At 38.8% G+C, this 15,417-nt stretch overlaps 1 protein-coding gene across 3 annotated transcripts in view; it reads left to right on the top strand.

Annotated features, from left to right (window-relative positions):
• Nucleotides 1-15,417, top strand: part of ARHGAP10 (Rho GTPase activating protein 10) — a 151,442-nt gene that overhangs the window by 42,023 nt on the left and 94,002 nt on the right. For 2 of the 3 annotated variants that reach the window (XM_072861793.1, XM_072861792.1), the window contains exons 2-3: nt 993-1,088; nt 1,175-1,236. In XM_072861793.1, the coding sequence (XP_072717894.1) occupies nt 993-1,088; nt 1,175-1,236 (158 nt within the window). Of the gene's footprint in view, nt 1-992; nt 1,089-1,174; nt 1,237-13,000; nt 13,073-15,417 lie in introns of all 3 variants that reach the window. The other variant, XM_072861791.1, reaches the window with a different exon arrangement.

Below are 15,417 nucleotides of genomic sequence, written 5' to 3'. Positions count from 1 at the left end.
AAAAAGATTATAGATTAACTAAATATTTCAAATTGTTCTTAACCTTGGCTGACAACAAAAATGCAAGTAAAACCTTTACTACTGGGTAGGAGTGTACCAGGACATGCATCCTTTTTTTCTATTGAGGAATTCCATCCTTCCAGAACTCGTGACATTCCAAACGTGCACACGTCAGCACGACAGGAAAGTGTGTGTACACTGCTTATTTACAGGTTTATAAATCTTAATAAGTGTTTATAATTATGATATTGTGGCTGAATATAGAGTCTGATTACTTCCTGGGGGATGTAAGAGTGCAGCCCTCCGACCCCAAATTGTCAAACACGAATAGGTAAAAACTGGGTTGAAGAAATTGTTTTAGGAATATTACAAACCAGTTATTATACAAAATTAATTTTAATGCTGTGCATTTAACTAAACTAACTTTTGGCATAGTTTAAGTCCATGGAATTTCTAGTTCCAGTGCAACAATTCTTTTAAATTTGGTTTATGTATGAATGTCTCATGAGCAGAGAGTATGTAAAGTGTATATGTATCTATGTATCTATGTATGTAAAGTATCTATGTAAAGTATACAGAAAATCCTAAGATGCATATTTGTGCTGACAAATATACTAGTGAACTTAGGTTAGCAGTGTAGGACAACTGGCACAACTTACTCTGAGTGTTATGCCTTAAACTTCTGCAGTTATAGAACTGTTTGTATGGCCTGTGCCCTAAATTGTGGTATAGTGAAGCGTAAGAGTAGATCTAATACTGTACACATCATCACACTTGCTTTCTACTATATAACCTTGTATAAACAAATCTGTGCGACGAATTCCCAGATGAGATCAGAAGAGGGTTAGACAATATTGGATGTCTTGTAATGTCCTTAGGCAGACCTTTGTTAAGAGTTTCTTGTAAAAGTTGATTATTCTAGGGGTAGAAGTATCTTCCAGCCTTCTTAAAATGATTCCCTAACATTCAATCTGTGCTTTTTTTCCTTGCAGACCTTTCAGCAGCCCAGAGGAAATTTGCTCATTCTCTGAGAGACTTCAAATTTGAATTCATTGGTGATGCAGAGACAGATGATGAAAGATACATAGGTATGTAAGAAGTGACTATAAGTGGCTATATTTTGCCATGTCATCCTGCAACACGACTAAACTTTTTTTCTGTTTTTTTATTACAGATGCGTCACTTCATGAGTTTTCAAACTTTTTAAAAAATCTGGAAGAACAAAGAGAAATTTTGGTGAGTTGCAATAAAAATTTTAAAAAGCTGTACGTACAGCAAAGAGTAAGATGAAAGTCAGTTAAAGTTGCTTACTGCTTTGTTAACCACCAAGATGTTGATACCAATAACCTAATAGTGAAAGCTCTCATTGTGCAGCCTCTGATTCTGTAGTCTAGTCTTAAACAGACAGCAGCTAGCTCTCATTAAAGAACAAAGCTCTTACAGTAAGAACAGATAACTATGAGTTGGTTTAAAATGGTAGTGACCTGATAAATTATGGCTGGGGTCAATGGGAAGACCATCATAAGGTTGTTTACCATTTACAGTAAAAAGCAAGATGAAAGACTTAATGCTGCAGCAGGACACCCAAGGTTGAGAAGCTGGCCAAATTTGGATCCAGGATCTCTGTGGCTCCAGCTTCAACAAATAGGTAGATTTGGGATGCAGTCTGTTGGCTGGATGCAGTAGCAGACTTACAAACCTTTTCTTTGTAGGTGAGCTTTCTGGTGGAGGGTTGCATCTGCAAACATTTAGTTGCTCTGTTGTGTAGAAGGGAGTGTTCTTCATTCATGTGCCCGTGATTGCTTAGGGTGTTAGTGTAATACAGGTCAGGTTGGCTGCACATAGGCTGTGGGGCGAGAGCTCTGCAATACACCTTGCTATCTTGATTTCCTAAGTTGTCCAGAAGATGGGGGGTGTCCTGGTTTTGGCTGGGATAGAGTTAATTTTCCTCCTAGTAGCTGGTATAGTGCTGTGTTTTGGAGTTAGGATGAGAATAATGTTGATAGCACACTGATGTTTTAGCTGTTGCTAAGTAGTGCTTACACTAAGTCAAGGACTTTGCAGCTTCCCATGCTCTGCCGGGTGCAGAAGAAGCTGGGGAGGGGGCACAGCCAGGACAGCTGACCCCAACTGGCCAAAGGGCTATTCCATACCATATGGCGTCATGCTCAGTATAGAAACCGGGGGAAGTTGGCCAGGGAGGAGCGATTGCTGCTTGGGGACTGTCTGGGCATTGGTCAGTGGGTGGTGAGCAATTGCATTGTGCATCACTTGTTTTGTATGGTCTATTATTATTATTATTATTATTATTATTACCTCTTCCTCTGCTGTCCTATTAAACTGCCTTTATCTCAACCCATGGGTTTTACTTTTTTTTCCAATTCTCTCCCCCATCCTGCTGGCAGGGGGAGGATGATTGAGCGGCTGTGTGGTGCTTAGTTGCCAACTGGGCTTAAACCATGACGGGCGTTTCTGGATGGTACCATGGTTCTCCTCTGCAGTTGCATGCCCAGCTTTCATTTTAGAGTGGGGATTCATAGAGCAGATAATGTGTACCCAGTTTTCTTCTGAGTGTGGTCAGACCCTGCATCTAGGAAATGCTCTTGGATCTGCCTAGATGGCAATTATGTTCCTCAGTATTTGCCATGTGATTATATCTTTATCTTCCTGGAAGTCAGTGACCACTTGACATCACTGAGAGGAAACTAAGGCTAACCTGTGTTCTGTGCTCCTCTCTGCCAGAAGCTGTGCCTGCAGTATAGGAGTATGTAGATAAGTGAGAAAAGAACTAGTGAACAATTTTTTTTTTAACATTTCTCTCTCTAGCAGTCCTGAGCCCAGTAATAGTCATGGTTCCTTGAGTGTGCCGTGTTACATCCTGGTATGTCGTTCTCATCTGGAACCACATTTGAGTCAGAATTAGGGTCTATGTGGTTCCTTGCACATTCCAGAAGAATACTGTCTTTACATAGCAGAGACAATTTTTCAGTATCTTGAGTTGTTTTGCCAAGTTGTAGAGATTTGCTCAAGTATGTTTGAATGCTTCTTTTGTTTTTCGTAATTCTGAAGTATAGTCTTTACTCTGCTTTTTCTTGCCTGCCATCCATAGCTGTATTTTATTTTAGTGAAGTTGCATACATCTAATTAGTGAAAGTCTTCGGGAAGTTTTACAAAGGAAAATACTTTATAGCCTGCCACATTATTTTCCACACTATTTTGATATCAGGTTTTTGAGAGATGTCAGCTTCAGGACTTTGGAATTATGTGCCACGTTTCAGTGACTGTATCAATAGATCTTCAGCAGTAATAGATTACCAACACAGTAGGCTGTGCAGAATTCAGTGCTGGCTGGCTGTACAGTAAAACGCTTCTGTTTTTCAGACTGAATGCCACAAAACAGTATTACTTATTTTTTGGTATGCTGCCCATGCTTACACAGAAGGCATTATCACACTAAAAGCTAATTAATGCCAGAGAATGTCGTGTGGGTCAGCATTGAAGAGTTCATTGAGGAGATCGGCTACTGTGCTGATCTCAAAAAGGACACTAGATGTTGTTCTTAACAAATTCAAAGTAGCTTTTAACCTTTTATAGTGTGTTACAGGACTTTTGAGTATCAGAGTTGCTACGTCTGGTCTGTAACTTTCTCAGTTCCTGCTTTCTCTTCCTCACTTTTAAGTTGCTTTTGTGTTTGCTCTTCTACCATCCTCTGGGACCTTGCTGCCTTTCCCTTTAGTTTGCTTTGACGAGTTCCTCAGCTACTCTAAAGCAAAGCCCCTTCTGACTTGAATGCAATTAATTCTTCAGTTGCGTAATGTGAGAATACATCTAATTGTTCTTAAGATCCTTACTCTCCTTAACATCCATTTTTTCCCCTTGCTATAATTAACGGAGGTTTTTTTCCTTTGTGAAGATTATTAAAACCTGCTGTTGTCTTACAGTCAATTGTTCATTTGTTTTAACTCTCTTTCCAGCTAGATAATGGTTTTATAGCTTCCTTTCTCTCTGTTTTCTGAAATACATATTAAGATCCCATTTTCTTTAGGGTTTTCTTTGCCCCTTGCCAAATAAAACGTGTTTTTGCCTTAGCCTTTTTTAACTTTGTCCCTAAGTACTCATGTATTTCCTTTTTACTCCATCACATTTCTCTTTGCATAGGATTTCTAATACGATTATATTCACCTTACTATGTTTCCTGTCCTTTCCCCAAGGCAATACAAACTCACTGTTTTACTTTGATATGGTCTCTTCTATTTCCTGATGCAGTTTTGGCACACTTCTGTTCCTTTGGATATCTTTGAAGGAAAGATGCTACATAGTTATTTTTTGAACTTCTGGTGGTTTTCTTTCCTTTTTTTCTTTTTTTCAAAACAGAAAGACTGCTTTCTTATGCCACAGGTATCTTTGCAGTCGTGGCCTCTCAGAAATCCTTTTGCATTCTTTGTCAGTTTTACCATGTTGTCAGAATCAAATTCAAAATAGCATCTCTCCCAATGCATTTTTCTGAAAGCAGAATTACTCCCAGCATGTATCAGGGACATGAGAAACTGTTTCTCTATGGATTTTTAAAGAAATGTTTCAGTGAAGTCAGTATTTTATTCTTTCCTCCTCTTCTTCCTCTTTAAAAAAAAAAAAAAAAAGAGGGGGAGAGGTTTCCCAGTTGTGGTTTCCCAAGTTAAAAGAAGTTGTAAGGTTCAAAGGCATACACTCAAAAGGTTAAAGATAGAATTTAAATAATCTGTGCAAATATGTACTTATACTTACCTCTTATCATGAAGTATTTAAGTGCATGAGTACTTATTTCACAGGTTAAGTGCTCACTTAATGCACAGTGTTCATGAATAGCTTACTATTACCTTTTGTTCAGTGACTCTTTGCATTTAGTTTACACTGTTCCTACTCTGCTGGAAGATGGTGGTATTAATTTTTCTGAGCTTTTCTTTGGTCCTCTGCACATGGGTGTTTAAGGGTTCATAAATCTTAATCTATCTTCACAGTAATCTGAAGAAATCTGTGTGAAAGAGCAATCAGTTTACTCACTGATTTAGGGTAAAAAAAAAAAAATCCAATAGTTTTGGATGTAAGAGGCATTCAAAATCTGTTCCATAAGAGTTCATAGCATTATATAGTACTCCATATGTTTAGACCCTAAGTCCACTGACAGTGCAGACTGCTAAATATATCTGCCAAGACAGTGGAAAAGGCATACTTGGTGACCACTTCTGAAAAATTAGGCTGCCGACAGCATATTGAACGTCTCAGATGCGGAGGTAGAGGCACAGATTAAATGGAATTTCTCAGGAACAGCATTTGACTACCTTAAGCACAGGATCTAGATCCTTTTTTCCCTTCCTGCAAATTGTCCAATTTAATAAAACATTTTCCAGTTTTGGAAACAAGCAGAACAATTGCTGCCTTATCTCCTTGCCCAGCTTCACTTTTCCTCTGTGTGGCATGAGGTGGGATGGCAATCATATTATCAGAACATGGAACATGAATGCAGAATTAAGACTACTTCAGGCACACCTCTTACATTTTGGTGATTCCTGACATTGAATGTTTGATTTATATATTGGTTATTTTTGATTGTTATATACAGTCTTCTGAAATTGTTTTATGAGTTACATATGAACTTGTGCACATTAATCTGTAAAATAAAGATGACTTGTCTATACAACAGAAAAAAAGTACAAAGCCAGTTCTGGGTGCATTCCTCCTACCTCTGAGTGAATATGGCTGAAAAGTTCTGTTACTACTAGCTTCCTCTTACAGATAATTTTGTGGTATCACATGCATCAACATAACTCACTAGAGAATTTTCATTCTGTTATTTCATCAATGGGAAATGTTTGGAATTTGCATTGTAAAACTGTCACCAGTTTGGATTTTGCTGGTTGTTAATAACGCCACTGTTTCTTGTGGAGGACAGCGCTGACAATAATCGAGCAGTTCATTCTTGACTGAACACTGAAGCTGTTGTTCACTGTTGGATTCCTTGCCTTTCAGTGGCATCTTTTTGCTCAGTGATGAGCTTTGCCGTGAACAAAGAAAATGGGCATTATGCTATTTCCTTTCCTGAGCAGCCTTTTCGCTTTGTCAAGATCTTTATACGACTGCTGATTTCAAAGCATGGACTGGAAGTGATTCTCTGCTTGTACGAGAACCAGGCCAATGTTCTGGTGTGTCACACTGTTCAGCTCTTGCGTATTGGGTTTGCTAAGGGAAGCTCTGTCTTTGGAGGAGTTACCCACAGCTTTCTTCCACTTCAGATGGGGAAAAGCTGATTTGTTGCTGTTTGTGAAACTCTATCTATTTTTTTTTTTTTCTGTTTGTTATGTTTATGACTTTGTAGTATTTTTCTCTTTATAGTGGACTGTATTTCATAAGAGTGAACTTATTCAAAAGCCAGGACTATTAAATAGCTTTTAATAAGTAATCTTTACAAAAATCTGCTGTCTTAATTTAATTCTCTTTTTTGTAAAAAATGAAAGAATTCATTGTTTGTGTTGTCTGCTTATGATACTAATTAATTTTTGAGGCCAGCAGTTTCACGGCAAGTGAATCAACGCAAACAGTCTTTCAGAGCAGAGCACAGCATAGCAGATAGGTCAGAGGAGGCATTTGTAGCTATCTGTCATTTAGATCCTTCATAAACTTCCACTGAACAGGAAATAACCTTTGGCTAGAAGGGAGAACTCAGGAGTCCTGCTAGTATATTCTCTGTAAGCCAAGGCTGCTGCTTTTAAGAGCAAGAAAGTGCAAAGCACAGGAGTCTGCCTGCATCTCAGCTTGTGGGGCAGTGGGCCGATGGTCTAGGAAATTCCCCCTGGAACAATTTGAGAAAGTTGTCATTGTCTTACCAAACCCTAGGGGTAGTTTTCTGGAACACCTGAGAGGAAGGTGATTTGTTTTGTTACAGGTGCCTCCTGGCATCTCAGAAATGTACAAAATAGATTGTATCCAAGACAGATACATCTGTGCGCCTGACTCTTTTGTTACCACACAGCTTCCTCCACAGCAAATGAACCCAGAGGAATGGACGTCACTTCTTTTCTATAGCTTCTGCACACATGCAAAGACACACAAGTATTAATGTGCTATGAGACCCCCTTAAAAATCCTTTAGTCTATAGACTCCAGTCCTTCTAAAAACTAAAAAACTCAAATGCCCATGTTTGTAGTCCCAATGTGTGGCTGACGGTCTTTCATTATTTAAGATTGTAAAGCTACAGGGAAAGCTCTGGAGCAGTGAGAAAACCCAGACTCTTTTACAAGAAGAAAAACGTTCATTTGAAACCAAACAAACGAGTTTTGGGTGTGGGTTACACTGACTTCAATCATCAGTGCTCCAGTTAAATACAAAACCAGTGCAGAGAAGTGGTTAGAGAGAGATGCCACTCTCTCTGCAGGGCGTACTGGCAGGAGAGTTGGCTGTGTGACTAACTGGGAGCACATTTGTGTAACTGTAAGAGCAAATCATGTTCTCATGGGAAAAGAAAGAACAGAGATTAAGGCTTCTCAAGTAACATCTGATGGTCCTCAGTAGTGGAACTGTATCTGCAAAGTTATATAATACAGGGTTTCAGGCATAGATCTTAATGCTTTGAGATGTTTCAGTAACAAATCACTATGCGAAGCAGGAAAGCTTTTTGGAGGAAAAAACATTTTTATATATTCCCCTCTTCCCCCAGCGTTGGAGGTATCAGAATCAGCTTTTTTATTAGGCTGAAGGCTGCAGTTTCTTAGGAAAAACACAGAAGAGCTATATCTTTTGTAAGCAGAAGTGCAGCTGTATGTAGTAAATTTCTTTATTTAGCAGCAGTGTTAACTGCTTTGTTCTTGAATTACTGCTAGGTATGTCTTCCTTTCCACATTCTCTGTTGCATCAAGTAGGGCAAAACTTCCTTCACAGATCTAGTTTCATTGACACTTGCTCAGTTTCATGTGCTCTGTCCTACTGACTGGCAGCCTCCCTCTTTGCTTTGTCGAGGGCAGAAACAATCCTGCTCCTGTCTACAAATAATCTTTCCAGTCACTGCACTGGGAAACTTAAACCCCTCTTTTCTGTTTGGCATCTAATCTGCATTCCAGTTCCTGGGATGAGAATTGGGAACTCAGCACTCCTGTGTCGCTGTGCAGTCTGCAGCACGGTGCATGTTTATGGCTTTTTTTCTCTTTTTCTTTCTCAGTAAACCTGTCTTGTATGGGAGAATGCTTAGATTCAGAATGGAGCAGAGTCAGTGTACATATTTACCTCACCGCCAGAGTTATTGATGAGCATTGTGTAATTTCCAGTTCTTCCAGTAAAGGCTGAGGTCTAAGGACATTTTTAGGATGAAAGCTGGGAGACCACTGCTGCATTTGTCTAGTAAGCAAAACAAATTTTGATTAACTTAGGTTGGTCTAGCCTTTGTAGCCACAGGGGCTGGACTGAGCTTTGGGGACAGCTCTCGTGGGTTGATACTCCTTTACAGCCCACGCAAGCAGCCTTCCTCCTCAGCAAGGCAAGCCTGGTTGTGCCCGCAAAGGGAGCAGGAACTTAGACTGCTCCTGTCTACTCCAGGAGGGTGAGAAAGCGTGAGCAGCACTGAATGCTGGTGGACGGTGCTGTCTGTCAGGTTACAGTGCATAGGAGAAGGTCTTTGGGGAAGCAGTTTCTCCCTAAACAGCCATACTCCCACCTTCTCTGAGAAGGGAAGAAGTGACAGGCTAAATGAAGTTGTCTTGTGGACTGGCACTGACTGGTAAGTTACCCGTTGGATCTTGTTGACTTGACTGATGAAGTAGCAAGCAGCTGTAAACGCACTTGCTAATGGATTTAGTTTGTGCCTTTGTGGGCTGCTCTAGGAAGTGTTGGTTTGGGCCCTTTAATCTGCAACCTGTTACTTATTTCTTTTGAAAAATATGGAGCTGGAAAAGTCAGGATTATCACCGTTCTGTACAACTTCTCTGCCTGAGCAGGTGGAGTTTTGTCAAGGCATCTGAAATTAGGAGGCATACACAAAGCTGAAAGCCTGCTTCAAGATGTTGTTGGAAATGTTGGATACAGTGATCTTCTGAGATGATGATGGCAACGATGATTTTTTTTTTTTTTTTTTTTTTACTGCTATTGACAGGTTTATGTTCAAGTTAGGTTAACTCTTTGACCTTTCCATAGGTGCAGCAAATAGAACAGTAGTGGCATAAGCAGTTTCAGACTGTCTGCCCGAGGCACGTGTGCCCATCAGGTTAAACATTTCTTAAAGCATTCTTGAGACTTTGACGTTCATAAAGCTGGTCAAGATACTGTGACCTGAGACGTGACCTCTTTATATTGATTAACTTATGACTTACACTTACCGTAGTTTGCCTGCCAGATTTTAAAATTGAGTATATATTCCTTTCAGGTAGGTTTGGATAGATCAGAGATATAAAGAAAATAAAGGAAATTTTTTGTGCCCTTTAAATAGTACATTCCTGTCATCATAATCTGCCAGGATTAGAGGAGTAGAGGGATGAAAATTAATTTAAGAGCCAAGACAGAAGTTGAAATAGGAAGGAACGTGTAATTTTGTATTAATGAATATTTAACTTAAATGCCTAATATAACTTTTCTTGCAAATCTTACATTTTAACATGGTCGTACTTCTTAAGGAAGGTGCAAGTGATAATGGCAAATATATTCAAGCGATCCTTAGCTTATTTCCTTATACTGGGAGAATTTTACTTTTTTGGTCTACTGATCTGTTATCCATGGTTTAAAAAAAAAAGAAAAAAAGTGTTGTTTTGAGTTCCCAAGTTATAAATAAACTAAGTTAACAATGAATAGCAGCGTAAATAATGTTTTTGTTCTATAAATAAGTACACATCTTTTTGTAGCTTCTCATAACAAGCACCAGATCCTAAGTACTGGAAAACAGTGCGAATGCCTCCCTATTTAATCTAGTATGGTGCATATTTTAATCACGAACTTCATTTTTATTTCTGCCAGTCAGAAGAACGGCTCTATAATTCACCATTAAATTTACCAGTCACGTCTTGGTTGACAGTTTCTGTTTACACACTTGTAAACTCACATACACGCTCATTTCAGTGAGGAGGACATATCCCTCTTGTATTTTTATATGTGGGCCTGGTATGAAACTCCATGAGAATGACCAAAGATCTACAAAATCCCACTTCAAGAAATACTCCAGAGCCCTGTTGTTTAACCCAGACACAGAAAGCAAAGGGGGTGACAAATCATAAATACCTGTATGGTATTTATGGCAGGCAAAATTCTGCTGAAGAGGCATCTGTTAACAAAAGTTTAAGTTGCGCAAAATGAGAAATGTCTTTTTTGGAAGGAGGGGAGGCTTGTTTTTCTTTTAATGAAAGAGTTACTGGCATATCATACCATTGGCAGCAGTAGAATATCTGTTTGTTGGCAGCCGATGAGGGAACATCCCATTTTGATTTAAAGATTATTTTCTGCTTCAAACAAATACGTGTAGTGGTTCCCATGGTTAATGCTGCACAGGAGTGTAGCAGACCAAGTGATTTGCGGCTAGCCCTGCTGGTTTATAAACCACAGCCTTTTCTGTGTGTGGTTTTTTTTTTCTTTCTGTTACATCAAGGTGCTTTGGTTTTCTTTGACTCGGACTTCATATTCAGCATACATTCACTACCTGTTGATCTTACATTTCACTTTTTTTGTGTAAAAGTTCAAACAACTAATAAGCAACTTGTCATTAGATATTTATTTTTAACCTTCTGACCATTTAAGTGCTCAGTTGCTACCTTTAAATGCTTTTAAATGATTCCACTACCTGTGGTGCTTTTACATCCTGGCAGCTGGTGTCATCCTCTCTGAGTTTTGCTCTGAGGAGGCCTCATAGCTTTCTCCCTCACTTTGTCAGTATGGAGGAAACTGGCAGAAACAATTTAAACTTAAATTTTTCCAATATAGAAGGACTATTCTGTGATTTCCGCCAGCAGTTCTCTACTCTGACTTGTGAGAATGCTTGTGGTCAGCAAGGAGAGATCTTTCAGTCCTCAAGTGCTTCTGCTGTGTCCCAGGAAACTGTTTCTGGTGCTTGATCCAATTATAAATGCAAATTGCTATTTCCTTTCAGCCCCTAAGAATTTCCAGGAAAGTTTTGGGAGCCTGACAAAATTTAAAAAAACTGAGTATCCTAAAAACTGCCCTGGAGACTCCTGGTAACTGCTTGAGTAGTTGGGATATATGTGCACAGGCTGCCAGGTGGGCTAAATCCTTTCTAGAATCACAGTTCAGCTCCTGTTTGGGGCATTTGACTGCCCTGGCTCTCTTTCGGTGGGAGTGGAGGCAGCTCAGGGAACAATGGTTCTCCAGCCACCAAGAGCATTCCCAAAGCCTTGGCGTGAACTCTTCAGGATATCTCTTTGCTGGAGACATGGCAGAAGTTGCTCTGTTGTCCTTCCCCTACCCTCCAGCTCGACGCAAGGGACTCTTGTGTTGTGGGTAGCCCGGTGCTGCTGTACACTTTTGGAAGACAAAATGGTCAGATTTCCTTTTTCTTTTGCTCCCACCAAGGGTGCACTGAAGGGTGCTTTAAGTGTTTTTGACAAAATCAGGAAGTGGATGCAGAAAGAAAAAGTTTGGGCCATGAGAACAAGTGCTCTGAAGTTAGGAAGTATCTGTTGTGTGGATGACTGTGCAAATGCAGTTTGGCCCAGACTTGCCAGATGTTTGGGTTTCCAGTTAGCTACATAGGTTAGCCGTGGCTGTTTAAAAACCTGGGTTGCTCTGGTTACAGTGAATTGGCAGGATGACTCCTACAGTAATCCCTGCATGGCTCTGGGGGTGGGTGGGAGCAGACAGTGCTATTCAGTTTTGTGCTGTGCCAGATCTCTAATACATCCCTCTTGTGTTTTATGATAAGAGCTTTTCAGAAGTGTTCCAGAAGGCCTGGAGTTTAAGCCTGCAGTGTTTTATCTGAAACTTTTCACATTTGAAGGGGGGTGGCGGGGTGGGGAAGAGAGAGGAAGCCTTCTGATGTATCTAAGGTGGGCTTCCAGGGAGCTCTGCCTGGACTCCTGGCAGCTCAGCCCTGAGGCTGTGATAAGCCCAGTCCTGGGCACAATTTAGTCTCTGGGTCTGCCTTAGAACTGAGACCAAAAGGATCTCACCTGCTCCTCCACACCTCCAACGCTCTTGCCATCTTTTCCGTGCTGCTGTTGCATTCAAGAAGTTTCAACCTTTGCTGAGATTTCAAACATTTTTTAAATTTTAAGTCTTGTTTGCGCCAAAGCCAAACTCAACCCTGCTCCATCTCCGGTGAAATGTCGCGTGAACTAGAAACTGTGTTTGCTGGCCAGATCTAATAAGCTACAGTTTTCTGTCATGTAATGACATATGGTGTCCTTTTGTTTCTCTTTAGTGTGGCTATGAGGCTGTTCATCGTAAGCGCACTGGTGGCTACTCACCCAGTCAACTAAACCTCTTGTTTCTTAACTTTACACCTCTTGATTTTACAACTTAGGTTAACTTAAGCTTTTCTTACTGTAATTAAATGTAAATATTTGGAAATATATGTATCAATGCCTAATGGCTTTAGCTGTGTGTTAAAAGCTTATTATTTGCTACTCAGCAGTCAGTTCTGCAGTTGTTTGTAGTGTTTCTCATTGCAGAAATTTTTGTGTCCCCAAATGAAAATAATTTGTCCTGTGTCTCATTCTGGTGTTCAGTGATTGAGACAGTCAACCTGATCTGCAAAACTGGCACAAGTTGCAGTTTGGCCACAGCCTGTAAATTTCTGAAATGTCTGCATTTGTTTTAGATTTAATTTTCCTGACAGTGGATTGAAATAAGCGATAGAAATTTTGAAAGCTTGAATGAACTCAGAGATGTGATTTTTTTGAGATAGGATTTAAGACTCCTAACTTGCATGCTTCTCCTTTATTTTACCCCAGAGCTTGCTTGCTTTATCTTTTTATTGCTGATGCTAAAGTGACTTGTAAGTCTGGCTACAGAAACCTAACCCATGCTTTTTTTTCTTTAGGCACTCAGTGTTACTGAAACTCTGATCAAACCTTTGGAAAGATTTAGGAAAGAGCAGCTAGGAGCTGTAAAGGTTTGTCCCTCATTGCCTTTATAAGTTTGTTTAATTTCTCTACTCAGATTGCATTGCAGTAATGACACGTATTTGGCAGAGAGATGTTGTTGTTTATATTTCATGTATTCACACTTTTCTTTTTTCCTACTTTGAGAACTTGCTTCAGAAACAAATGGAAAGGATGTTTCGAGAAGAATGGGTTCTTTCCCTTCCTTCTCTCCTCCCCCTCCCTTATCTCTTGTGTCTGGAATAGGAGCAATACTGCTAACAGCCTGCCCTCCTTCCTAATGGGTAACCCTGTTCTGCTTTGTATTTGCTTGCAGTTGCACAATCAAAGGCTGACAAATATTAACTACCCAAAGGAGCTCATCCATATGCTTTTAACCGTATTACAACCTGCAAAGTGAAAACTGCCTTTGTTTTACTTTTTGTTTTAAATAAATAACTTGTTGCCTCTGTATGAATGAAAGAAAATAGAGATGGAGAGGCTAAAGACAGGATCTCATTGAAGCTGGTGTGGTGGTGGGGTTTTTTTTTGGTGGTGTTTTTTTTTTTTTGTGAAAGCATTCAGTAATTTTTTTTAAGATTGTCACTATGTTGTGTATATTTAAAAAAAAAAAGGCAACGTAAACTTTGTATATTAAATACAGACTAGCTTTGGATAAAAGTAACAAGGACAAATTTTATGTCTTTGTACCTGTCTACCTTCCTTCTATCAGTGAGAAATTTAAATGCTTATTCAAAAAAAAAAGAAAGAAAACCAGCTATTTAACACAGTTTTCCATTGCAAAACTCAATTCATACTTTTTTAAGCTACCACTTGACAGATGTTTTATTTTATAATTTCATGACTTTGTCAGCAGTGATATTTGATAGCTAAGGTAATGTTTCAATTACGAGAGTGCTATACATTTTGACTTAAGCAGGAATGATTAACTGTATGAATATGATTTTAGTGTTCATGAATGGAAAATGATCTGTTGATCATAAATCATTACAGTTCAATACTACAATGAGCTTTGTGTAATTTTATGGACTTCTGAGAAGTACATCAGACTTCCCAATTAACATACAATAAAAATTTGGTCTGTAATATAGGGAGTCTTCTAAGAAAAAAGAGAATTTGTTCTAAATGTAACCTATTGTCATAGAAGCAGCTGTAATGAATGGATTATTTCAACAGTATTTTTGGTGTTAAAGAACATTGTCATTTTTGGGGTGAGAACTCCTAATGCTTTAAATTATCTCATGACCTTCACTCATTTACTAGTCAGAATTCTGTCCCCGATGTTTCTAATATGACAAGTCACATTCACGCAGTCTACATCTCGCATTTTGTTTGGATGGATCTTTCTTCCCTTGTGTCTCCCTGCATACTCTTTCTCTGAAGTTGAAGCTCTTATTTGTCATTTAGCCATTTTTTTTGGACAGAATTCTCAGTGACCTGAAGTAGAAGAATCTTGCATAATTGTGTAACATTTAAATAAAAATCCTCAAAAAATATTTAACTCTTTGAATATTCTTAACTGAATATTTATCCAATATAATCAAAGTACTGACACTGGAAATATAATACTGCTTAGCTCTGAAAACCAAGTTATGGCATCTAGTAGTGAAATATATCTGAAACATTGTTTTATATTTATATTTATACTGCAGTATTTGCTTTAGGAAAAATTTACGCTCTACCATTACAAAATAAAAGTTGAATCTGCTGCCTTAGATTTTCTGGTATCTTACATCCCCTGCTGATGAAATGGTCTGAGTTAGGCTTAAGAAGAAAAAGAAAATAAAAAATGTTTAGCTCCATCGTGCTGGAAGCTGAGACCCATATTGAATTACCCTTTAGTAAAAGATGTTGCTGCTCTAATCCCAGACTACATGTGTAAAGTTTCTATCTTTGCCTATTTAGAAAGCAATACGTCTTTCTTTTTCTGGCAGTGCTCAAATGTTGACCAGATCAATGGAAATTTTGATAATATAAATGCAAAGATTCCCCCTCCTCGTCTTCTTCCTAATTTCCCGTATGCTAATATGTTATCTCTAATCACACTAATACCATATGCATATCTTAATGTTTCTCAGTTGGTAAGGAATATTGTGGCTGCTTTTTTAAAGGAAGTTCTTAGACTCATAATGGAGAAAAAAAATAGCATTTTTGGTAAAATTCCTTGCTGAGAAGCAATCCTAAACAGCTTAGATCTCCTCTTTAATAGAATGCCATCTTCATAATCCAATCGATCAGAGAACAAAAACGTGTATCACTTATATGTAGTATTACTTATTAAAAATGAAAGGTTAAGAAAAAAAAATGAGCAAGTATGTCTGTAGAGTCTAACCAGTATGTTGGGTAGAATACATTT

The sequence above is a fragment of the Ciconia boyciana genome, chromosome 5 (assembly GCF_034638445.1).
Source record: "Ciconia boyciana chromosome 5, ASM3463844v1, whole genome shotgun sequence".
Classification (NCBI taxonomy): domain Eukaryota; kingdom Metazoa; phylum Chordata; class Aves; order Ciconiiformes; family Ciconiidae; genus Ciconia; species Ciconia boyciana.
This window is presented reverse-complemented; position numbering and strand designations above follow the sequence as displayed.